Source organism: Coptis chinensis, chromosome 8, assembly GCF_015680905.1.
Source record: "Coptis chinensis isolate HL-2020 chromosome 8, ASM1568090v1, whole genome shotgun sequence".
Classification (NCBI taxonomy): Eukaryota; Viridiplantae; Streptophyta; class Magnoliopsida; order Ranunculales; family Ranunculaceae; genus Coptis; species Coptis chinensis.
This window is the reverse complement of record NC_141463.1, coordinates 20,776,326-20,802,644: the sequence shown is the minus strand read 5'-3', so window position 1 is coordinate 20,802,644 and position 26,319 is coordinate 20,776,326. Positions and strand designations below refer to the sequence as shown.

The 26,319-nt window shown below is 39.7% G+C and overlaps 2 protein-coding genes and 1 pseudogene across 2 annotated transcripts; all 3 read right to left on the bottom strand.

Annotated features, from left to right (window-relative positions):
• Positions 1 to 12,512: 12,512 nt before the first annotated feature.
• On the bottom strand, positions 12,513 to 13,070 carry LOC147480463 (uncharacterized). Its single transcript, XM_086578662.1, has one exon. It carries the CDS (start codon positions 13,068 to 13,070, stop codon positions 12,513 to 12,515), a length of 558 nt encoding a protein of 185 aa, XP_086434788.1.
• Positions 13,071 to 14,418: 1,348 nt separating this feature from the next.
• Positions 14,419 to 17,129, bottom strand: LOC147480462 (uncharacterized). Its single transcript, XM_086578661.1, has 4 exons — positions 16,377 to 17,129; positions 15,460 to 16,257; positions 14,864 to 15,103; positions 14,419 to 14,769 (listed from the first exon to the last, which is right to left on the bottom strand). The coding sequence occupies exons 1-4, from the start codon at positions 17,127 to 17,129 to the stop codon at positions 14,419 to 14,421; spliced, it is 2,142 nt and encodes a 713-aa protein (XP_086434787.1).
• Positions 17,130 to 24,787: 7,658 nt separating this feature from the next.
• On the bottom strand, positions 24,788 to 25,725 carry LOC147480461 (putative pectate lyase 4; annotated as a pseudogene).
• Positions 25,726 to 26,319: the final 594 nt, after the last annotated feature.

The window sequence follows — 26,319 nt, the reverse complement described above, 5'->3', positions numbered from 1 at the left end:
TCTATCTGCAAACTGTAAAGTAACATCAGTCGGTTTTAGATCCTTCAAGCCTAACTTCTCGTAGACGAAATATGGTAGAATATTCACACTAGCACCCAAATCTAATAAAGCTTGCTCCTCTAAAGAATCTCCAATTCTGCATGTAACAGTTGGACTTCCAGGATCTTTCAGTTTCACAACCGCTTGATTCAGAGAGGGTAATGATGAACATCTTTGAGTGATAAAAGCTTCTTTCGGAATGTTGGTCTTCTTCTTCACTAGATCTTTCACGAACTTGGCATACGAGGGAATTTGCTTGATGGCAGTCAGAAATGGGATATTAATATGCAAATTCTGAAATACATCGCAAATCTCCTTGTACTGGTCATCCTTTCTAGTATTCAATAGTTTCGAAGGAAACGGTGCTGGCGGATTCTTCAATATCGGTTATCTTCTTTTGGGTTCGGTTGGCTTGATAACAAATAGTGGAGTGGCAGGTGGAGTCACTCGTGATGGCTTCTTCTTACTTAGTTCCACAGTAGTTCCTTCAGCTTCTCTCTCAACAAAGCATTTCAATTGGGTGGCCAACACTAGATATATCTGGAATGTTAGAACTGGGTGGGATGGTGGGAACATAAGTTACCTCAGGCTCCGCATAATTTTTTCCTGGTTCATAGACAATCTTGTTATCAACTTTCTTGCCTGACCTTAGAGTGGTGACATCATTAACTTGTTCATGAGTAATCTCCAGGTTATCCACCTGCAGGACACCTCTTCCTTTCGGATTTGGCTCCGGCTGGCTTGGTAATGCTCTTTTCGATCTTTCCGTCAAGGCGGCAGCGATTTGCCCTATCTGGCCTTGAATGACACTAAAGTTATTCTCCAACTTTTGGGTTCTTTGATTTGTCTGTTTTAGCTCATTGACAATGGTGGTGATAGCTTCTTCCAGATGTGGGATAACTGCTTTGCTTGACTGAGGCGTAGGGGCAATATATCCACTCATAAGATCTGGCACTAACTCTCTATTTGTGTTGGCTTGGTATTGCTAGTTTTGGTATGACTGTTGATTTCTATATGGTTGCTGGTGGTTTTGGAACTGATACTGGTTATTTTGGAACTGATTTGACTGATTTTGGAATCCTGGAGGAAAATTCCTCTGATTTGTATTTTGTGGCTTCCAATAATTTTGTCCCTGATTGAACTGGTTATTTCTTCCTAAAGAGTTTATACTACATGCCTCTGCAATAGTATCCAGATAGTACGAACACTCTTCAGTGGTGTGGCTTTCATCAGAACATAGCTCACAAATGGCATAACAAGGCTTGGTTGGCTGAGGTTTAGCTTGGAAATTGTTTGCTTTTGGAGGATTCATAGAGAACTGATCAAACTTCTTGTTCAGAGTTTCAAGTCCTGTTGATAGGCTTGCCATAATTGATATCATCGCTTGATTTGGGTCTTCTTGAATTTGGTTGCCAAATTGCTTCGTCACCCCCTCCATTCTAGCTACGTCCTCGTTCCTAGTACTCCATTGTTGAGTGTCTTCACCTAAATTCTCGAGAAAGTTGTAGGCTTCCTCTCCATCCAATGATGTAAACTTATCTTGATACATTGACTGTATCATTTGCTTGTTCATAGTAGAAAGTCCTCGAAAGAAAAAATGAGCCAGTGTGCTCTTATCATAACCATGATGTGGACATGAGACTAGTAGATTATTGAATTTCTCCCAGCTTTGATGATATATTCTTCACCACCTTCCCTTTGAAATTGTTGATGGCTTGCTGCATCATCTTTCATCTTACAGGGTGGGTAGAACTTGTTCATAAACTTTGTTCTCAACTTCTCCCAGTTGTTGATTGAATTGATGATCGGGTCGCGGTAGCTTAACCATTCAATGCTTTTACCTTCGAAAGTGAGAGTGGAAAAAGAATTAACTTGATACTCTCATCCCTTGATATTCTGGTTCTTGAAAGTTCTCGAGGATCGATAGAAATTTGTTCATGTGAACATAAGGTCAACATTATCCGAACCATTGAACTTTGGAAGCATAGAGATTACCGATGCTCTAAGTTCAAACCGGTTAGCTTCGTCTCGGAAAAACAATACTTCTTTGGGTGGGTCTCCAATGATTAGCGAATAGAAATCACTTAGCTTTCTTCCTCTCATTGTGGCTTGCATGGGTGGGATAGCCCGGGATTATTGGTGTCCACAACACCTCCATCATTCAAGGCGCCATTGTATCAATCTCGTCTAGTATTCTTGTGAGTCGGTTGTTAAACCTTGTCCACTGTTGTGTTCTTACCAGACGATGATATGGACGACGGGGCATACACTAGAAAATGCTATGAAAAATGAAGAAAACTATCCTATAATGCTTGAATAGTATGCAATTATTCTAAGTTATACTAAAATGTAAAACTACTTTCCTTCAACTGGATTGGGCTTTGCAGCTAGTATCTCACCCATTGTCTAAAGCTGTCTCTTCTAGGGTTATGGTGAATCACTTGGATTGCTTAAGTACCACGGCCCATAGATGATAGTCCGTTTGTCAAGATTCAGACAAGAAACACTAGAGTTTGATGTTTCGCTGTGTTGGCTTACAACTTCAATTGTTGGAAAGGTCCTAAATGCAATTATACTAGAAAGCAATAAAACTAAACTATGATGCAACTATACTAAGAAAGCAATAAAACTAAACTATGATGCAGCTATACTAAGAATGAAATAAAAAGAATGAAGATTCGACTAACCTAGATGGTAGATCTTGTTTTCGAGATGTCCTTTAAGCTTCTCTCTTTCTCAAAAGGATGGATGATGCGGCTAAAATTACCTCAAGATCCAAACTTCTAATCTTGAAAGAAAACGTTAAACATAAACAACTTAAAATGGCAGCGACGCCATTTGACCTTTTCCAGGGCTACAATTAATTATATCCGCGGCAGCGGCGCCATTTGACCTTGCCTCTTTTTGTGTATGTAGATGGTGTATGGTCGTTGAACAAAACAGAAGCGTATCAAAACCAAATTATCCCTTAATAAGTAAAGGATGAGTAGGATATCGTTCCACTTTTAAGTGTATGTTATGTGAAGGACAGGACTGGAAAGGGGGTTTAAGGGATTAAAAACTATGACTGTAGAGATTTTAGATTCTAATGCTAAACTAAACTAAATTAACTAAACTATTGAGAATTTATAAGAGAGGGAATTCAAGAGATTAGAATCCACCAATACTTTTAATCTATGACCTTCTGCTTCATGGTTGTTCTTACAAGTAGACTACAATTAGGCAATCTAGTGAGTGCCGATGCCCTCTTGGACGAAACATCATTAACAATTAACTCTACTTAAGGTTGTTCCTATGTTTATGCTATTAATATCTTCTTTTCTTTTATGTAAGCTCGGGCAGCCATTCAATGTATTACCAAGAGCAACATTAAGGAGTACTTCCTAATAGGGCGGCCATTCAATGAATCACCACTTAAGGCAAACACAAAGAATACTTCCCCTAGGCAGCCACTCCCTGAGCTACCCCTTCTAAGGCAACACAAAGAATACTTCCCTAACTCTAAAGAACTATACTACTAGAAGAAAAGTAAAGAACACTAGCATGATATTAATATTGCAAAACATAAACTCTATTCTATACTTCCATCCATCCCCTGGTGTGGGCAATGGAACTAATAACTAAAAACATAAAGAACTAACCTGATTGAAGAACACCATGAACCAGAAGAATCATTAAACCTTAAGCATCGACTTCATCTCCTCCCTTGAAGGAGAAGATTAGCCTTCCATAAAGAAGGAAGAACACGAAGAACGAGAAAAAGAAGAATCGAAGAACATAAGACTAGAAAGACTAATTTATTAAGACTCAGCTAGTTAAAACCGATCTTTTATTATTAATCTCTCTCTGCCTCAAGTTAAAGAGACAAGAATATAAGTGAATTGGCAAATTACATGAGGCACTTAGGTCCTCTATTTATAGAGGTTACAATGAGCTCTAGAAGCATTCCAAACCATCATTTGTTTCCTAATACAAATATACTTTTTCGAGTCCAACTTCGCCTCCAAAACCGAAGAAATTGGCTACAAGAAATCGATCCATGTGTCTGGACGCACTATTCATGTGTCTCAGACGCAATCAATGTGTCTGGACGCTCGATCCATGCGTCCCAGACGCGTGTAAGCCTATTTTGTCACTTCTGCTCTATCATTCTATCCTCTTTTACGGGCTTTGGTCTAAGCAATGAATCCTTTGGCCTTGGGCTTCCAAATAGGCTTTAAAATAGGTCCATGTCGCATCTTTAATAGCTCCAATTCCTTGGCCTTCTCCATGATTGTCCACGGGCTTCCCATGTGATCCTTAATGCTCTGAATTGCTCTATTTTACCCCTTTTTCTCTAATATTCCACAAAACTCTCTCTTTCACCTGTAGAATCATAAAACATAACTTACAAACACTGTTAGTCCATTAAGATGGCTAAACAAGAGGCACGAGGGTTAAATAACACTTTTTGAGCACTTATCAGGAGACATAACCTTCACTGAGGCCGACCTCAACAAGGTTTGCCTCCCACACAATGATGCCCTAGTTGTTCACGTCAAAATTAGCGACTAGACAGTCAAGCACGTCTTGGTCAACCCAGGCAGTTCGTGCAACATTCTGTTCTATCAAACCCTCAAAGAGATGAACTTGCCTAGGTTGATTATGATTGATCCAATAGCCCCCCCTCTATGGCTTCAATGGATCTCAAGATGATCCAATTAGAGACATAATTCTACTTGTCTCAGTCGGGTCAAGTGAAGATAAAGTCAGCATCAACACGCGCTTCAGCGTTCTGGATGTCAACTCGACATATACTGCTATTTTAGGACGTCGTTGGATCTACATGATTCAAGTAGTGCCATCAACACTCCATCAAGTTTTATGCTTCTCTGGTCCCAGAGGCATGATGGAGCTTAGAAGTAACCAGCTCGATGCTCACAATTACAACTAGATCCTCTCTGTCAACAAGCCTATTAGGGCTTCACTCAAAAACAAGGGAGAGATCTCCAAAACCAAGCTGGCAGAAGACTTCATCTCTGAGGTCAAGACCCTGACCAAGACCCCTCAAAACGAATTGACAAAGGAGAACACTGGGGGCTCGGTCAAAAACATCCCTCCAGAAGCCAAGACCCCAGAGGTTGCTCCACCCCTTCAGGTCAAGGAGGCACCGCAAGAGACCAAGACCCTAGAGGTCGCTCAGCCCATTGAGGCGGCTGCTCAGCCCGAATTGAAGGAAAATGTCAACCTAGGAACTGAAGAGGACCCCAAGTTTGTTTATGTAGGATCTAACCTTGATCCTACTCTCAAGGCATAACTTGTAAGCTTTTTATCATTAAATAAAGATGTTTTTGCTTGGTCTTACATTAATGTGCCTGGAATTGATCCCAATGTTGTATGCCATAAGTTAAATGTTAACCTAAATGCTAAACCAGTTTGCCAACAACCTCAAAATTTATCCTTAGATTTCAAAAAACAATCAATGAAGAGGTCGAAAATCTCAAAAAAGTTGGCTTCATTAGGAAGGTCGATTACCCTGAATGGATTGCTCAGATAGTAGCAGTCCCAAAAAAGAATGGCACAGTTCGCCTTTGCATGGACTTTACCAATCTAAATTAGGAAACTCCTAAGGATAGCTTCCCCTTACCAAGAATCGACCGACTTGTGGACCAGACTTGTGGACCAGACCTGTGGCCACGAGCTCTTATCATTCATGGATGCCTATAGTGGCTACAACCAAATCCAACTGGCAGAAGAAGACCAAGAGAAAACCTCATACGTAACAGAGCAAGGAATTTACTGTTACAACGTCCTCCCGTTCGGCTTCAAGAACGCTGCAGCGAGGTACCAACAACTTGTTATCGATATGTTCCAAGACATGTTAGGTGACACCATGGATGTCTACATAGACGACATGGTCGTCAAAAGTAAGAAAGCTGGAGATCACTTAGATCATCTCACACAAGCGTTCTCCAGACTTCGGCGAACTTAGATGAAATTTAACCCCGAGAAATGCCTCTTTAGAGCGTCTTCTGGGAAATTTCTGGGGTATCAAGTCTCACAACATGGGATAGAAGCAAACCCAGATCAAATTCGAGTGTTCTTGGACATGCTCGACCTAAAAACAAAGAAGTAGATACATAAACTGTCAGGAATGGTGGCAGCTCTAAACCGATTCATATCGAGAGCATAAGACAAATGCCGACCTTTTTTGCAAATTCTCAAGAAGGATGAACAGTTCTCATGGAACGAGCAATGCCACCAAGCATTCTCTACTCTCAAGGACTACTTGTCGACACCACCTGTGTTGGCAAAACCGATTGATGGTGAAACGCTGAGGCTGCACTTAGCTGTGTTTGACTTCGTTATCAATTCAGTTCTCTTCAAAGAGGAACAGAACGTAGAGAAATCGATCTACTTCACAAGCAAGACATTGTTGCCAGCTAAGAAGAACTACTCCCACATTGAAAAGGCAGTACTGCATTACTTTACTCAGCAAGAAAGTTCAGGCCCTACTTCTAGGCACATCCAATCAAAGTGCTCACCGACCTACCACTAAAGAAGATCCTTCTTAAAGCCAACAAGACAACTCGCATGGCAGTATGGGTAGAAGAACTAGGCAAACACCACATTGAGTTCACCCCAAGAACATCTCAGAAGGGTCAGGTCGTTGCTGATTTCTTAGCAGATTTCCCAGCTGACGACCTGAACTGGGAACCAGAGGTCGACACCCCAACCTCGAAGCAACACGACCTGTCGGTATGGTCACTTTTTGTGGATAGAGCTAGCAATCCAGGTGGCAGCGGAGTCAGAGTAGTCCTAGTGTCACTAGATGGCTTTATGGTGGAAAAATCAGTTCGTATTGATTTTGCGACCTCCAACAATGAAGCTGAGTACGAAGCCCTGATCATGGGACTTCGCATGGCATTAGAGCTTAAAGTTCAGGAGCTTAAGGTCTTTAGCGATTCACAACTGGTCGTTTGCCAGGTCACCAATGAGTATACCACCAATGAAGGTAACATTTCTAAATACCTTCAAGTTGTAAATCAATTACTACTTTCTTTCAATAAAGTCACCATACACTATTTCCTATGGGAAGAAAATCACCATACTGACAGCTTGGCGTATCTCGCGACCTAAACACCAAACTGTGACCCTAGAAAACTACTCATCAAAGTAATTGATAGACCTGCTTACCAAAACAAGCACGTCTTAAAAATCAACAACCTATGCCCACTCTCTGACGCTCAGATGAGTCAAACATGGATGCAACCTATCATAGAGTATATCCAGCTAGGCAAGACACCAATAGATCGAACCAAGGCCAGATAGGTTCAATACCTGCTAGGTCGCTACATTCTAGTAAACGGCAAACTTTTCAGAAAGTCCACCGGTGGGCCACATCTGAGGTGCATAAGCCCAGGTCAAATAATTTTCACGGAGATCCACAAGGGAGAATGCGGCACTTTTTGGCTCACAAAGCGATCTCACAAAGATACTTTTGGCCAAGAATGCAGATCGATGCCAAGAAATATGTGCTGAAATGTGTTAAATGCCAAACATTTGGCCACAATATCATCCAACTAGCTTGAGAACTCATTAACATTGCCAGCCCTTGGCCATTTCACATGTGGGGATTGGACATCATGGGTCCGTTCATCCTAGAGAAAAACACAGGCTTCCAGTTCGTCCTAGCGGCAACTGATTACTTCACTAAATGGGTGGAAGCAATCCCCTTAGCTCATGTCAAAGAGTCTCATGTCAGAAGCTTTATCCATCTAGATGAATATCATTACTAGATTTGGCCTCCCCCACACATTGGTGATGGACAATGGCTCCTAGTTCAAGAGAAAAATAGTTAAAGAGTTCTTGGCTAAATGGAAGATCGTTCACGCGTTCTCCACTCCCAAATACGCTCAGAGCAATGGTCAAGCAGAAGCTAGTAACAAAGTAATTATGGAGAATTTGAAAAAGAAGATTGAAAAGAACAAAATCCAGTGGCTAATGCATCTAGAAAACATTCTATGTTCTCATAGAACGACAACTCGTTCTAGTATAGGTGAGTCACCGTTCTCACTATGCTACGGTACTGAGGCCATCATTCCTACTGAGCTGACAATTACGATGAATCGATCTGAGATCGTCGAATCTGGTCAGAATGATTTTATTCTTGCTTGAGAGGTCAACTTACTTGAAGAACAATGCGACCAAGCAGCCATTCGAGTGGCATCCTACCACCAAACTCTGAGGAAGACATACAACAAGTGAGTAAACCCTCGAAGTTTCTAACCTGGCGACCTAGTCTTGAAAAAGATTAAGGATGACTCGAAACTGGCACCAACATGGGAAGGCCCTTACATAGTGGAATGAGTCGTTGGCAATGGAGCATATTGGATCAAAACCCAAGATAGACAGACATTACCATGTCCTTGGAATACTTTCTTATTAAAAAATTTTTATCAATAAAAGATTCCATTTGTATGAGTTCTTACTTTTAACACTATACACATAGTTTTTGTTTGCATCAAAACACAGTAGTCTCTCAATGTTAACAAACAAACACACAACTCGCTCTTTAAAAGCAACCAAAATGTGTACCTGAACTAAAACGCTCTCCAAAGCTCAAACGTTCTCCATAACAACACGCTTACTCAAGTTGAAATGCTCACTCAAGCTCAAGGGCTTCATAGCTCCAATACTTCTCACTAAGTTGAGGACCTACATTTCTAGGATCAACTTAGTGCAGAACGCCCTCTAAGAGCCACACGATTACTTGAACTTAAACATTCTCCAGAGCTTAAATGTTCTACACAATAAAACTCTCACTCGAGCTCAGGGCTACATAGCTTACATGTTACTTAGCCTTAACACTTCTCACTAGTTGAGGTCTAGAGTTAACTCAGTGCAAAATGCTCTCTCAGAGCAAAACACTTACCTGAACTAAAATGCTCTCTAGAGCTCGAATGTTCTTTATGCTAAAACGCTCACTAGTTGAAAACCCACAACTCTAGGGTCAACTCAGTGCAGAACGTTCTCTAAGAGCAAAACGCTCAAATGAACTGAAACGCTCTCCAGAGCTAAAATGTTCTCTGCAATTAAACGCTCACTTAGAGCTCGAACACTTCTCACTAGTTGGAAACCTACACTTCTAGGGCCAGCTCAATGCAGAACACTCTTGACAAATAACGCACTCACTCGAGCCTAAAACGCTATCTAGAGTCAGAATGCTATTCAAATGCTTCATGGCATCCTAAGTTTTCCTAAACGACACGACATACATCTCTAGGTCCAATTCCTATTGAGATGTCAAAACAACATGCAACAAGCATTCAATCAAAAGTAAGTCAAAATAACATGCATTTCATAAGTGCAAAGTGCGAACTGCCTGAACATACTCAGGAAATTAGTTCTTTAAAGTCTACCGAATTGCCACTTAAGTGGAAACCAGTTCGTTAAGATCTCAAAATAAAGCAGTAAATAAAGCGAACTGCCCAGGTTATCCCAGGTTCTCAGCTCTTAATGTATTTGGCCCATGCCACAACAAACATAAAAGGTGAACTGCCCAAGCAAGCCCAGGAAACCAGCTCTATTGTATCACTACCACTTACATCAAGAAACATAAGAAACAGAGAGAAACATTCATTCAAAGCTGACAAGATTAAGCAACATTTGCCAAATTTTCAGTGGCTAGGGGATCAAGTACGCCTTCCATATTGGATCCAGTAACAGGTTCAGAAGAAGTACCAGTAACAGTTCGATCGAGAGGGCTCTCCATGATCACTAAAGAAGAAGTACCCAAATGAGGAACATCACATGCATCTTCAGGTACGTCTAACACTGGTGTACCTAAAGCCCCGCGTTCATGTTCATCCTTCAAAGCTGAATACGCTTTCTTTACCTCCACATAGTCAAAATCCAGAGCATTGTAAGCATCATTCGCTTCTTGGGCGACCTCCTTACAACATTTTGCATAGTTCATAACTGTCACGAGCTCCGCCTTCATTTGAGCAAGTTCATTACCCACTGTGACCTTATCCAAACAAGCATCCTGGTACTTTGACTTTAGTTCATCAAACTCTTTCTTCTTGGCTGCTTGAACGAGTTGGAAGTTCTTTAACTCTTCCCTCAGCCCATCAACAACAACCTTCTCTGACCCAGCAATTTGGGCCATCTCTTTAAGCTTGCGATACCCACTGACTAGTTGCACAAAATTACAAGACTCAAATGAGATTCAAACGGATCAATTACAAGAAACAAGGCAAAATCCCAACACTACTTACCAAGCATTGAGACAGATCCATCAACTTCAGATTTTCCTTCAAGCTCTTACCATCAAGATCACTCTGGTCACCATCCAAAGCGATACTCTCAAGCAGGCAACCCACCACAGGAGCTAACTTATAACTACAGACAAAACGTTAGATAGTCCGCTTAATACCCTGGTCATCAACGTACACCAGGTTGTGGTCCAGATCATCTTGACTCATCACAGTTTTCCCAGTTGCCTTACTCATAACTCTTACCTTCACTGCCTGGGTACGGGCACCAGAGACACCAGGTTGGCCCTAACTGGTTTTAAAAGACTCTAAATCTAGGCCACTCAAGTTGGGCGCAACCTTGGACCTAGGAGAAGACCAAGGACGCCCCCCAGATTACTTAGACCTAGGAGCAGATCGCCTACCCTCCGTCCTCGCACTTTTCCCAGGCCTCACATCAGAAGGACTAGCCTTCCTCTTCAGATGAGAGTCACGAGCCGTGACGACAATATCGTCCATCACGAGCAGAGAACCCTTTATCTAGTGCCTCGCAAAGTCCCAAGGAGCGACCTCTGCACTCCCCCAGTACGAGGAGCAGGTCGCCTGACCACACCAGCCCCACTTCCCGAACCGCCAGCTTCACCCCCGGTCTTCCCTGGGCCAACACGAACTCGACAACGATCTTCCCGGGTAAGCAGATCACTTGGTTCCCTTTCCATTTCAACTTCAACTTCTGAGTTCAACACGATAGCAGATCGTGCCCTTCTCTTCTGTTGCCTCCTCTTCGACCTGATACCTTGACCACCGCGTTCAATGAAGTAGTTCGCTACAGTAGCTAGTATCTCCCTCTTCTCTGATCGTCTAAGCTGTGCAAATCTCTCGATTTCACCATGGAACTCTCGGTTTGTAATAACAACGTCTGCAAAACCAACACAAACCAAATATCAGAACAAATAAGAAAACGATATTTGTAATCAACACAAGTACAAACACTAGTACACACATACTATCAACATTACAACTCCTACATTGCAAACTACTTCCAACCACACAGTACTTTCCCCTAAACAACAACGGTCTTTGCTCCCAAGACTCGTTGCTAACTCCATCCAAAACAGACAACTTACCTGTCATAGTTTGTGAGCTAAAATTGTTTAACCTAGATTGCTTCACAGTGAAGCGCTCAAGCACATCATCGAGTCTGATATCATACTCCCTTGACTTGTTCAACATATCAATAACCCTAAACAACCTTACCAACGAACTGATAGGGAGTCTTACCACTGTAGTTCAACACGTCACAGGTCAATTTTGAGAATGGCAAATGCAGCTCCGCCCTAAATTGCCCCACACATATAATGACCCTCCATTTTATCGGTAAAAAACTACTGCTAAATACGTTATCTACATTACTTAGGTCGTGTATCTCTAGGTCGGGGATGTTAATGTCAAATCTTGACCTAATATCTACAAAATTTGTGATTGCACTCCTATTTACAACCCTAGGTGGTAAGCTACTGGAAGAAGAACCGTCCTCTACATCGTTGCCACTCGAAATAGCTACAACAGACTAAAAAACCTCTTCCTTAACCATATTTTCAGATCCTACCGATCTCTCTATAATCTCATTAGAACTTATATCATCGGAGTCAGACATCTTTTACACAAGAAAGATTACAAGCCTAACAAACAAAAGCTATCTACGAAAGTGAGAGAAGCAAAAATGGCGAGAAAACTAACCAGGATGCTCAATTGCTCTAAAAATGTGAAGGAAATGTGTCAAACATAAACTCTTCAGTTCCCAAAAATGTCTTATACAAGCCGCCTGTTCAGTTCCCAACGCAAGCCATCATTACACCAAAACCTAGAGCGACACGTCTTCTTATGCGTTGTCCTTTCAAGTACGTTTTTTTCGCTAAAAGGTAATTGATTCAAAAAATATGAGGTTACAAGAAAAAAGAATATGAAGTGTGAGACCTGTATAGTATGGGTTTCATCATATGTGAACCCACCTATTACATCCAAAAGCTAGCTTATGAACCGGAAATATGTAGTAAAATGGTTTTCTAAGTTCCTCACAAATGGAGGCTTATCATCCCACCATATACATTCTCCATTTTGTAAAGCAGCACCATGCCTCGCACAACTATCCGCTCCTAAATTTGTTTCTCTCCATGTAGTTGATATATTGATCCATGCTGCTTTCTCTCTTTGTTGCTTCCATTTTGATCTTACTCTTCAATGCACTTTATCCTGCTGGAATGCATGAACCACTGAGGTTGAATCTGATTCCACCCATATATATCTCCAGTCTCGATCCAGTGCTCTCTGAATTCCTTCTATAATAGCAATGGTTTCTGCCATATAGTTTGTTGTTATCCCAAGACCTCCTGCTGCGGCTCCCAATAAATGCCCCGTATGATCCCGGAGAATCACACCCCAACCAGCCTTGCCTGGGTTTCCCCTGGAACTTCCGTCAACATTTATTTTTATAGTGCCTGGCGGTGGGAGAAGCCAGTAGCATTCCAAAATTTTGGGAGCCCTTCTAAGTTTATGCTGGAGATTAAATATGTGAAGGGTTTTCACATCTGTCATCGAATTGTTCATGGAACCTGATGATTTATGGTATGCTCTGATGATGGCTCTTCTGGTCAGGAAACAAATGGTAGAGAAACTAGATGTCTTCTGATCATAGAGAACTTTATTCTTGTTCTTCCATAAGCTTACCAGACTTGTTATAGAGCAGACTTTCCACATGTCTAAAATCAAAGAGCTGTGGTGCTTCCCCTGTTGCATTATATCATTGAAGGAATCAATATTTGATTGGATGCTGAAAATATGTCTAGCATGGTTCCAGACTCTCTTGGCCAAATCACAATGATATAGGATATGATCGAGACTTTCTTCTTCCTTCCTACATACACAACATCGAAAGGCCAACTGCGTCTTCCTTTTTTCAACCTGTCATCGGATTCTTTGCCCCCAAGAAATTTCCAAGCTATGCCCTGTGTCTTGGGTAAGATTTTCGAGCTCCATATGAATTGGCATCCCTTATGCTTAGTCGCTTTTCTTCGATATCCTCATGAGCTTTGCTACCGAAAAATATACCTTTGCCATCCGATAACCAAATTAAGCTCATCCTCTTTTGAAGAATCCGGTTGTTGCAGCAAGTTGAGATCGATACCAAGAAGATGTAACACCTGTGAAAAGTTGCTGGAAAACACCCACCGATTACCTTGGATGAACTCATGAAGTCTGCCTTGGTATTTCCTGATGTCTCTCCTCTCCTCTTGAAAAAAATCGCCGTCGGTTGGTGATGTAGCCAGTTCTCTCTCAAATGTTTACCGATAAACCATTTCCCACCACCCATCCATGTAGGTTAGTCATTTCTTTGAGAGCTCCAGCTTATTCCCTTCCAAACCGTCCATGTTCCCCGATCTTATAATCCGTCCATGTTCCCGATCTGTTGGTATATTTTCCTCTCATAAAACAGCCCAGTCATCTCTCCTCCGTTAACACACCCCATGCTTGCTTCATGAGCATTGAGAGATTGATGTCTTTAAGCCTCCTCGGACTTGTCCAGTCCTCCTTCCTCCTAAAGGAGGTTTACATGATTTGTCCCATAACCTCCTGATACCGTAAAAAGATTTCCTATCCACGTTTATGGTTGCCACTCGGATAAAATTTCTGAGAATGGTCATTGCGCATTCTTTGATCATTGATGTTGGCCATTTGTAGATCGCCATGTTGTGGAAATATCCTGGAATGCTATTAAGAACATGTCGTAGCCATTTGATCCAAAACAACTCTCCCTTGGAAAGATAACATTTTGTCCGCCCATCCAGCTCTGTTTCGATCTTGTCAACTAATGGCGCTATACGGCTTTTAGTCACTCTGCCCGTAACTAAAGGAACCCCAAGATATTTTTCCATCCGGGTAGCATGCCCTCTTTTATGCCCATAACCTCCTGCCATCTCTTAACCTAGGCAATCGAATGAGTTCTCATGGTATTCATTGGACTAAGAAAAAGTTTACACTTTTCCTTGTTTATGAGTTGCCTTACTTCCTGAAGTGTCAAAGTATCTCTGAGAGAAGATTGACAATTTTGTTCTTAATGCCCGCGTGTGTTGCCCTGAAAATATGTCTAGCATGGTTCCAGACTCTCTTGGTCTTGCATCTGTTCCAGTTTCTTTGTTTCCTCCTCCACTTTGACTTTGATATTGCCAAAAATGTCTTTATTCCACTCCTTCAAAATACCCTTCAACCTTTTCAATTTCTGCGTGAGAATAAAGATGGAATTTCCCTGAATAGGTATCTGCCAACTTTCTGAAACAGTATCCCTGAAGGTAGGGTGAGTACACCACATATTAAAGAACTTAAAGGGCCTGTTCTTGGGCTGCGGAATGATAAGATTTCCCCCCCAGTAACGGAGAATGGTCGGAGCAGATTCTGCTATGAACTTGGTATTTCCAGCCAGGAAATTGAAACCCCCAGCCTGCATTGCATAACATTCTATCGAGCTTGCCCAGAATTTTAAACCTCCCGACTTGTCTATTCCACCAAGTGAGCTGATATCCGCTGCATTGAACTTCCATCAACTGATTGTTACTTATGAAGTTCCTGAAATCCATCATGGCTGATGAAGATGGATTATTACCTCCTTTCTTTTCTGAGATGCTCAAATAGGCATTAAAGTCTCCCATTATCATCCACGGAAGATTAAGCGGATTAATATTGGATAGTTCTAACCATAGCTGCCTTCTATGAATAGCTGTACAGTGCGCATGAACAATAGAAATGAGAACATTTTCAATCTCCACTGTGATGTGCTGATTTGAAAAATAAATCATGTTAGGACTGGGCAGCGATGATTTCCATATGAGCCAGATATTGGGAACTCGATTGGGATCAGTTCCAATATTTGAGAAAAAAACTGTACTCATTCCCAAAGTATGGAGAAAATTGATGGGAATATCTTTGGGATGTATCTTTGGTTCTGCTATACCCACGATATCTGGATCCCATTTTTTGATGAGTTTGGATAGCCTGATCTGAGATCGTTCATTGGCTATACCTCTTATGTTCCAAAAAAAGCACCTCATTATGAACAGAGGGAGTTTATTCTTGGAGATGGTGAAGATCACCTTATTCTGCCCGACTTCCAGTCCTAGATCGGGATCTGGACCTGGTGGAGGGTAAATCTCTGGTCTGCAGCTGCCATTGTGGTTTGGAGTTGCCTTTTTGAGATGACTTGGTCGTCAGTTTCATCCTCAGCTTCATCTGCCCATCTCGAGGACTGAGGAGAAGAGTCATCTGGAGGTTTATCCTCCAAGTCTCTCACCTGCTTCTTTTTCACTAATAGATGAAGAACTTGTTCTGCTTCCGAGTCCGCAATAACTATTCCAACTGGAGTAGTATGGATTCGAGATATTGAGCTGTCCCCAGTTCGAGAGATGAACAGATTCTCCTCTCTTGAATATGTTGGTGTGTCCATCACTTCTATATGTTCTTGTTGCAATCCCTCCTCTACCTCAACAAACTTGTCAGTTTCATTTCTTTCGTTCCTTTTGTCCAAAGAAGTTCGGGGGGTAGTATCATGAACTGGAGCTGCGTCATGGACTGTATCAGCGTCATGGACTGGAGCTTCTAGTCTCTTATCTGAGTTTACATCCAAGTCTTTTTGTTGAGTCAGACTCTCATTCCCATCATAAACTTCCTGAATATCATCCTGGCCAGCTACTTGATGATCCTGGTCCTCAATATTGTGGACCTCATCCACTTCCAGCCCAACAAATCGATTCTGGATGCGGACATCATTAGTTATTTCTGTGACTTTTGCTCTCCAAATGGTTTCCCTTTGTTTACTTGTTTCACCTGTGTTTCTTCTCCTTCCCTGTCTTCTAAAAGTTTTTTCCCCCAAGTCATCCCGGGAAGGGGTTGCGTCCACTACTACCTCCTTTTCTTTGTTCTTGACCTTGTTATTCTGCATATCGCTTTTGAGTTTTTGCATTCCGTAACCAAGTGCCCCACAATTTTACAGTGCGTGCACATTTTTGGGAGCTTACCCATTTCCACTGTTTGCCAGAATGAGATATTTTTTGCCTTGACAAAAATTTGATCTGGTATCGGTTCCGAAAGGTCCACATCCACCAAAATATTTGCGTAATATCCATACTCTCTGTTGAGTGTTTTCTCATCGATTTGCATAGGGTATCCTACTCCACGAGCAATGGACATCAGAGCTTCAGGTTCCCAGTATTCCTGTCCAAGGCCAGGCAATCTAATCCACACCAATCCATGAGATTGTCTTTGGCTATCCGGATTGAAATTTGGAGTCCATTGGCTGATTCTCATAGGAGTTTTATCAAACTCCCAAGACCCTTTTGCCCAGACCCTGTTAAGATCCTCAGCATTCGAAAATCTTAAGAAGAGAAAACCTTTTCCAATAGGTGTAATGAGCCATTCCCTTGTTGGATTCCAAGATTGTGATGCAATTGTCCAAACTCTATCCAATGATACTTTTTGAAGATCAATTCTTCCCACCAGACAATGCTTACAATAAAGCAATCCTTTTTCATAGGCTTTTTCAGGTATAGTTATGGCTGGGTACTCTCCCATTTTTTCTGGAGCAGGGAGTTCTTGAAATTCAACCTGTTGTCTCACATTTTGTTTTGCAGCCTCCACATAAGAGATTTTCGTGATACCTTCTTGTGAATCAGCAACATTTTTCCCGGAGTCAGCAGCAACATTTTTTCCGAAGTCATCAGCACCTTTGTCATATTTTGTTGGTTGCTCATCTTGGTGTGGTGTTTCCTTGCTATGATTTCTTGGGTTCTCAAACTCATAGAGATCCATGTTAAAACCTTTTTGGAACTTACACTGTAGATCAATGTAGGATTTTACCCAATAAAGGAATGAAACATGGGAGTTTTGAGGATAGAAGTCCAATGCTTTAAAACCCTTACTTCCTGGAACTAACACCGTGAATCAGTGTAGGATTTTACCCTAGAAGTAGGTTAAAGCTCCCCAAATTTTAGAACTTGCACTGTTGATCAGTGAAGGATTTTATATGAAATTGGAACCTGAGAAAAAAAGATATTGGCGAGGTAAGGCTTCAGATGTCACTCTATAAGGCAGCTGAGAACACACTCGAGAGAGAGGAAATAATCACTCCAATTTCGGAACTCTCACTGTGAGCAGCAGAGGGTTTTACCCAAAATGGAGTGGAAGATGAAGATGAGAAGATAAGTTTATTTCTTCAAACCAAATTTTTCCTAAAGCTACAAAAAGGGAGCACTATATCCCTTGAGTTACTTTAAGTAATGTCACTCCCATTCGCCCAAAACATGGTCCCCATTTTTATTCTTTGGTACACTTACACAAACCGTCTTTTCAAGTACATGCTATTTTCAACCACCCTAAACCGGAGCGGTTGCTATTCACATTCAAAAATCCCCACACCCTCGCATGTGCCATACACGTGCCACTGTTTTCTCTCAGCAAATCGCTATTCCGGCTATAGCAGCCTACTGAGATGGGGCTGTGTGAGGGAGTAATATCCACATCCAATGGATATCAAATACGTGTCCAACACAATAAAGTTAACAACCAACCTCATATCCTCATCCTCAGAGCTCGCTTCATAGTGACTCGACTTAGGCCAGCGTCCCATGTAACTTGCGCCCAGAGCGATATCACCACAAACCAATCTCATTTACTCATCCCGTCAGTTCGCTTCAAAGTGACTCGAGTAGAGTAGACAACCTCGCCTAGAAGTGATCTCCTCAGTGCTCACTCTCCCCATCTCACAACGGCTAGTAATGTATGTCTTTATGACTGCCATCAAAACCAAAGCTTCAGGTACGCATCACAGTAAATGCCCTTAACTTGCCATCATGGCTCGCAAGTGACCTGAAGACCTGGATCTGACCTAATGCGGGAGAGCAGGAGGCGCGTGCACCTTTCCTATATAAAGAGGATGAGGAACTATGTCTAACCTGATTCAAGTCTCCCCCCAGCAGAGAGTACTTGATACGTAGGTAGTTCGTCTACAAGAACTCGGTCAATTCAATCCACAAACACCAGCTTCCCCAAAACAGCCTACTTTTGTAAGGTTAACAAATAATAATCTTTACAGTTATGTTATAATCTATCCCCTATTGAAAACTAATTTAGTGAATTTTTTTTGATACAACTTAGATAATTAAACTATAATATATAAATGTAATGTAAAATAACAAGAAAACATATAAGGGCCAAGTGAGGGATGGTTAGGGCTTAATGAGGGCCAGACTCATGCTTCAGAACCTAGGCCTTAGCCCGCCCCTTATAGGCATGAGGGCCGGCCCGGCCCGCCCATCAAATTTGTGAGGGCCAACTTTTGAGGGCTTGAATATGCAATTTTGAGGGCCAGGTAGGGGTGGGTTGAGGGCTTGAGGGTCAAATTATCACCCCTATCAGCATCTCAGTTTTCACATGTTAGTCGTTACTGGTAGCATCGAGATTTTCCCTGTGATGCAATTTGTTGGAAAAAGTGATCGATTTAAGCGAAGAGGGAGATTAATTGATAGAAAAAACATGCAGTATGTTCTAGTGCTCAAGACATTGGTGTGTGGACTGTTGGTTTACAATTAACAATTTCCTTATTAGTTACCGTTTTTAGTGAGTTTGGTAAACCTTTTCTTGATTATGTGGATCCTTATTTGTTTGATTTTAAGGAACCATGGGGACTAAGAACTTTCATCGCCCATCTGTGATATTGTCACTTTTTGCTTTTCAATTCAAGAACACTGAGAAGCTAGATTCTAGTCATTTGTGCTTTTCACTAGTCAATATTTGGGCAAAATCTGAGGTCGAATTCCTTGTAAGAATCTAAAGCAAACATCTTGGTGCCAACCTATGCTATCGATATCGACCGAGATGACCGATTACGCCGATTAATTGTATATCGCTTGTGAAGCAATTAGTTTTTTTTTACTGCTTTCTCAATTATCTCAACGACCTGATTTAATCACTCAATAGACTAGACCGATTTCTCACCAAATCGAGATAAAAGATCGCTAAATTATCGGTTTCCCACCCAAAAAAATATGTAAAATGAAACTTTTAAACCTGATTAATAATAAAAGAATGTAATCAACTCACAAAGTTAAGAGCTTACTCATTTTCTTCTCTTTAAATAAAGTTAGGTATACAAATTCTTATATTGTCTCTCTAATATATATTCTCTATTCTCTCTTCCCCTATTCCTTTAAATATTTAATATAATTATTGTGTTTGAATCTCTGTAGTATTCTAAAATTGAATTGGTTGGATGTGATTATGAGAATTTGATATTTTTTTGTTGCATGTCGGAGAACTATTTAGAAAATTTTGGTATGATTACACTCTTATATATTTTGAAAGGGCCAAATATATACATCTGATATATCCGATTAATCACCGATTCACTGATTAATCGCATATCACTGTTAAAAATAGTGACAAAAAGTTTTTGTCACTGTTTTCAAAACCGTGACGGAGTGGGGGTCATCCCCCAAAACCGTCACAAAATATGTATTCCAGACTAGCCTATCTCCACCACATAAAACGGTAACAACTGCTAAAAAACCGTCACAAAAAAACTTATCTTTTGTGACAGTTCTAGCAAAACGGTGATAAATGTTATAATTTTTTCCAAAAAAAAAAAACCTGTATATATTTGAAAACAGACATTTCACATTGAATTGGACCTGCAACAAATATACACCTAAAATATAATCAAGTAAAATTCAAATAACATTCATAAATGCTAACTCCATTGAACATTCTAGTAGCAAAAATATACATAAGACTTAGGTAATCAATATATACTTAATAATATACAAATGAATGAATTAAGAAAGAATTGTGACCAAGTTATATTCACGTCAAACACTCGTGATTAGTCTTCATCATAGTTCATCATAGTTTGACATCCATCCGAGGTGGAAGTCTTCTTGCTGGTCAGAAAGTTTCTTGATCTGCAAAAGTTAAAAATATAAGAAATAAAAAATAAAAACTAAGGAACTAAAAGATCAAAACATGCAAGGCTTGGGCAGCTACCACACTACAGTACTAGGCCATCTTCATCGAATACCTAGCGACCATTGTTGATCCCACCAAATCTTAAAAATGCTAAAGATAAAGTGAATGACAAGAAAATCATTACCTGGCTTTAATGATTATTCTAGTAAAGAGAACTACAAAACAAATAAAATCCATATAACAAGTGCTTCTAAGCTTTAGTGAATATGAAAATAGGGTTGTACAAAGTCAGATAGCAACATTTGTAAAAGTTGGACAAGGGAGGATGTAACGCCCCAAAACTTAAACCTATGACACGTGGCTTATATGGAAAATTTTCGGCAAAGTCTTCTATGTATTTTTGACATTTCATAAATATAAAACCTATTCTAACCTGAAAATTTAATAAGAATACATCCAAACTAAATATAAAACCTCATACCTCAGTCGTAAACCCAACTACTAAGATATATTGATTCGTAGAACCAGCTACTTAACCATCTCGACTAATGCCAGTTAAGTCAAGTAACCAATTCTTGAGTACAAAGAAAACTATAAATATACAAACAACATCCAAAAAACCCTAATACATGACTTATACAATGCAACTAACATACATACATCTCCACGTTATCAAAACAACCTAAACAAAACTATCTAACCCTATATATTCCAAATACACCCATAAACAAAGGATTGACAAATGCTATATCACTTGAGTACCAAACTAATGTCGACTACACAAACTAAACAAATTAAGATATCTCTAATATGGCAATCGGGTGGATACAAACATGACTAGAAATAATGACACCTATAGCAATAAATATTTAAGTTATAGTAAAACTTACTCTCATTGCAATTCTCATATCTGCCTATTTGTAACCAAATGACATACGTAAAACATTAACCTAAATCACTTAATTTCAGTTCTTTCAAGCAAAAATATGTAAGGATCCAATATTAAACATATCACACAAATCACACTAAACACGCTCTAACACACACACACACACACACACACACACACACACACACACACACACACACACACACACATATATATATAGGGGAGGGATAGAGGCACATTCACTGTAGCCACATTCTAGCTACATTGTAAATTAATCTAAGCAAAATCGTGGACTTAAATGTTGAATTAAAGGCTACATTTTTGTGGAGATGATCTCCCCACCATGGAGAACATGCTCACAAAAATTTTGGACCGTTAGATGAAAAGCTAAAAAATGAACACTAATTTTTACATGGTTAGACATATCCAAATATTATAATTTTTTGTGAGAATGATCTTCATGGTGGGGAGATCATCTCCACAAAAAACCATGCCTTAATTCATTTGTATGTGAAAGATGTGGCTATAATATGTGCATAAGAATGTGCCTCTATCCCTCCCCATATATATATATATATATATATATATATATATATATATATTTACGAAATAAAACAATGATTAAACATCAGAAACAAAGAACTCTACGGGGTAGGTATGTATCTACCTATAGAAGCGGTTGTGTCAGGTGGGCTACCTACGTACCCTTTAAGGGATCAAGTCATACGTAGTTCTTCCTATATAGCTCGACAGTACAATAGTAGAACTTGACAGTTCATCACTTCATCACTAGAACTCGAAAGTTCAATACTAGAACATGACAATTCAACACTAGAATATAAATAAAAAATTGTTCGTCATTTAACTTTAAGTACCTGAGAAGTACTTCCAAACTCCAAATATACACATAAACCTCCAACGTTTCCTGAAAGATTTTACACGCAGTTGACTCTTCATCGAGACGTTACATCACTAGTCTGAAATGCCATTCTGCAACAGATAGTTCTAAGAACAAGAATAAAAGATAAGAATATAAAATAAAAATTCCATTCTGATCTCCTTTCTATCAGAAATTTTAGAACTCCACACGACCAAATTCCTGGTCCAAAAAACCACTACAATTCAATCAAATAGATGGTGTCGATGCAGCCAACGGATATCCTGAAATCAGTCCAATGGATAACCTTGCACAACTACATGGTGCACCTAAAAATCAGTACACTTTGTGGTTGAAATGCAGCACAAAAACTGCAGAGAAAGCAGTCCATTGGATAGCTTAATTTCAGTCAGAAAGATGGCTAAATCTAAGTCTACCAAAGGACCGTATTCCATCCCCCAAGATGAATGAGAATGCAGTCCATTACCTGTACCAAGATCAACCCCTACTTTGTCCTATTCAAACATACTTAATCTTTATACAACAGTAAAGAAAACCCCATTTAGTAATGAAATGTGTTGCTCACCTGCATATTAACCTTTCCACTAAAGACTTGTTTGGGATCCCATGATACATGCCCAAATCAACCTCTACCTTTTGTAAAGAACAAATATAATTAGTTAATGGGGTTTCAATGAAGATATAACTATATAAGTAAGAAACAAAAACTGCAAGAAAACTGGAATGTAGAAACTTAAAAAAGGAAAAATACCAAAGAAGGTGAAATGCAAGGGGGGGGGGGGGAGGTGGTATTCTAAAGGCAAACAACTTTGACTAAACCAAAAAAAAAAACAAAAACAAAATGAGGGCATTTAGAGGTTCGAGACATGCTGAAGCTAAGAGAAAACAATGAAAACAAAAATTGAATGCTTCTGGACCTGGACACCTTGTCATTAACCTATGTACTCATGATCTTATTAAGTTTTTTATGCAAAACGAAATTCATAGACAATATGGATTTATTTACACTAGAAAGAAACTTAGTTTCAATCAACAAGGAATCTCTCACTAATCCTTACCATATACCAAACTCTCCAAGTAAACCACTAACATCAACCAAATACCTTATATCTCGTACCCACCAATCTACAATAGAGTCTGTGAAGGCTGTAAACAAATTGTACATACCTTATATCTCGTACCCACCAATCTACAATAGAATATGTAAAGATGCCTCCTTGGTTGAGTTCTCTAATATTGTAGTGAGTAGTAGTCGATCTTGGCCAGCCATGCCTATCTGACTCCTCAATCATGTTTCCTTTGAAATCTATATCACGGTTATACAAGTTTATCATAGTTGTTCAATACAAGTGAAAGAAATGTCCTCATTATCATACACCACTAGTCCCATTACTAAACAATATCTTATTGTTCTCATTTCATTATCATACACGTGAAAGAAATGTCCTCATTACCCGGTCCAAAGGCATTGCTTGGATGCAACACGCACTTTAATAGCCCATCTAAATGATTTGCAAACAAGATCAATGCTTCTGCTTGAGCTTTTAAGTCATGGCGCGTCCTCTTACTGCACCATATATAGAACTACAAAAAAATTTAGAAGGACCCACATGAAGTACCTCATGTATACCATAATAAAACTACATCACCTTTGGTAAAGCACGATACATAAGCCCATTGTTTATTGCTTATTGGAACTACCTTTACTGTAAAGAACAAACAAAATCGTACAATGGAATTTCAAGTAAAGATAATTAAGGTCACTACACTAGTTTCCTATAACAAGTCATGATAGATAAGTTAATTAAGGTTAGTCTTAAAATCTATGATACAAAGAAAAAAACCCAGTCAAAGCTAAGATGCTGCTAATTTGTCAAAATCCCTTTGTTCACATAGTGCTAGATCATAATGGTACCCAAGATAGTAAGAAGAAAGTGTACTGTGTACGAACTTATGCTATGCAAGTGGGGTGTAGTGTATTGTACGAACTTATGCTACATAAGGTATATCTCAGTTTGCAACCAAAAACCCAAACATCTCTAATTTTTTCTCATAAAATTCAGTTCACATAAAATACGATAAGTTCATCAAACTAATAGTTGCAGCATTTCAACTCAAAAAGTCAAACATTTAAACACAAACGCCTTAACAAAAATCCAAGGTATAAGTTCACTCACTGTTTCTAGACAGGGGGAGCTTCTTGGTCCTCTTATAGTAATGAGCAAGCCTATGAATCCTGCTCTCAACAAAAATCAACCTAAACTTGTTGTCCTTATCCTTCCTATTCCTCTCCAAATGCTTATGAATAGCAACCACCTTCTTAATCAAATGGTACAGATCTTCAGGGATCTCATGTGTAAGCCCTATAAGGCTATAACCCCGCAATATAAAGCAACCATTTTTAATTATAAACACTTATAACTCAAATACAAAAATAAGCCAATAAATAAATATAAACTAATGAAATCAATACCGTGGGCTTGGAGAATATGCAAGATCTTGCTACCAGTGACACTTTTAACCTAAGCGATATCGTGAGAATCACAAAAAATCACATCAATTTGAGATGGAGGTAAACCTTTCAATTCCTAACAAACTTGCGGATGTTCTCCTCAACCTGAAAATATAATGAAGAGGAGAGTGAATCTCAGTAGTGATGCAATGGTTAATAAATATTAAATTAGATTTGAGTGGTTGTTTGTGTTTGTTGCTGCTTACATCTTAAGATGAGATTTTGAGCCAAGTTGGAGAACTTCTCTTGTATGGAAAAGCCGACAATGATATGCCCCAGTCCTTGGTGTAATTGTTGTACAAATGAACCTTCCCATATCTTACACGAGGGTGTCGCTGTTGCGTACCATCAATAAAAGCAATGGTGAATGGTCACCCTGATGCATCTGTTACCAATGTGAGTGGGGTTTGCTCCTATAAGCATCGTCTTGTGTCCTGAGAAGTGACATCTGAAGCCTCAAGCAAAGAAAACTGACTATCAAACTATGTCAATCCCATCCAAAAATCTTAACTAATGGCAAACAGATGATAACCTCCCTTACCTAGAAATGGTAATATTTGTGCTTTCTTGAGTAATATCAATTAATCCATCTTTATAATCACGCAAGCTGCATCTGTCAATCCATATGTGCCTTGACTTGGGTTTAATTTGAATACCATCAACATCAGGCCATCTACCACCCTCAAACTCCAAATTGCGTATTATAACGTGTTCACATTCCTTCAGCCTTAGACCTTTTCCAGTAAATTTTATCCGCTGGCCACGACCATCAATCGTCTTAAAGGATGAGACAATCAAGTAAGAAGAAGATGAATGGTGCTAGAAACTTCAAAGCCAATCCACAGTGGTTCTTTCTGGCGACACCCTTGACGAAGTGACCCAGGCTCATCATCTACACAACAAAAAAATTAAAATAATATTAATAAATTAAACCAAAATTTTGATCAAAATAGGGAATTGAAAGCGAGGACCTGCAAGAGTAGTGACATGATAAAGAGGACCATGAAGACCACCGATAGCTAACCGGCCAAACCCTTCAACTTGAGCAGCTAGAGCTATCAAGCTAGAATCTATGTGTCGGGGGCTTTTAGTTTTTCTTAAATGGTAAAACTGTTGGTGCATCCAAATAGCGAGATAAAGGATTGTGCGAAATAGGGATGAGAGAGATAAATAATTTACAGTGAAATAGAGGAGAGAGAGAAGAATGGGAGAAAGGTTAGGGCAAGGGTAAGAGTTTTCGAAGGAAGCGTGAGTCTGAACGTGGGTTGCATTTCTGAATCTAAAGTAATTTTTTTTTGTGGAGTTGTGGCGCACGGGGTCGAAAACTAAATGGGTTTTATAAGAAGGTGACATAAAGTGGGGGACTATGTCACAGTTTTGGGAGAATAGTCACAAATAATCTTCAATACACATGGACCTTTCCTAAAGAAAAGGATTTGTGATAGTTCTAGATCCAAAAGTCACAAGAAACATTTTAAAACAGTAACAAAAGCCCATTTCTGCCATTTGTGACCTTTTCGAACAGAACGATCACAAATAATATTTTAAAATAGTCACAAAAATCCTTTTTTCTACTAGTGGTAGAGTTTTTTTTATTCTTTTTTTCCTTCCTTCTCTATACACAGAAGAACACTACTATATAGCTCATGGAAGGAGCTATATTAGGATATCTAGATCCCACAATATGTGGAGTTTAATACAATAAGGAAACTTTAGATTTCCTACAACTATTACAATTTCT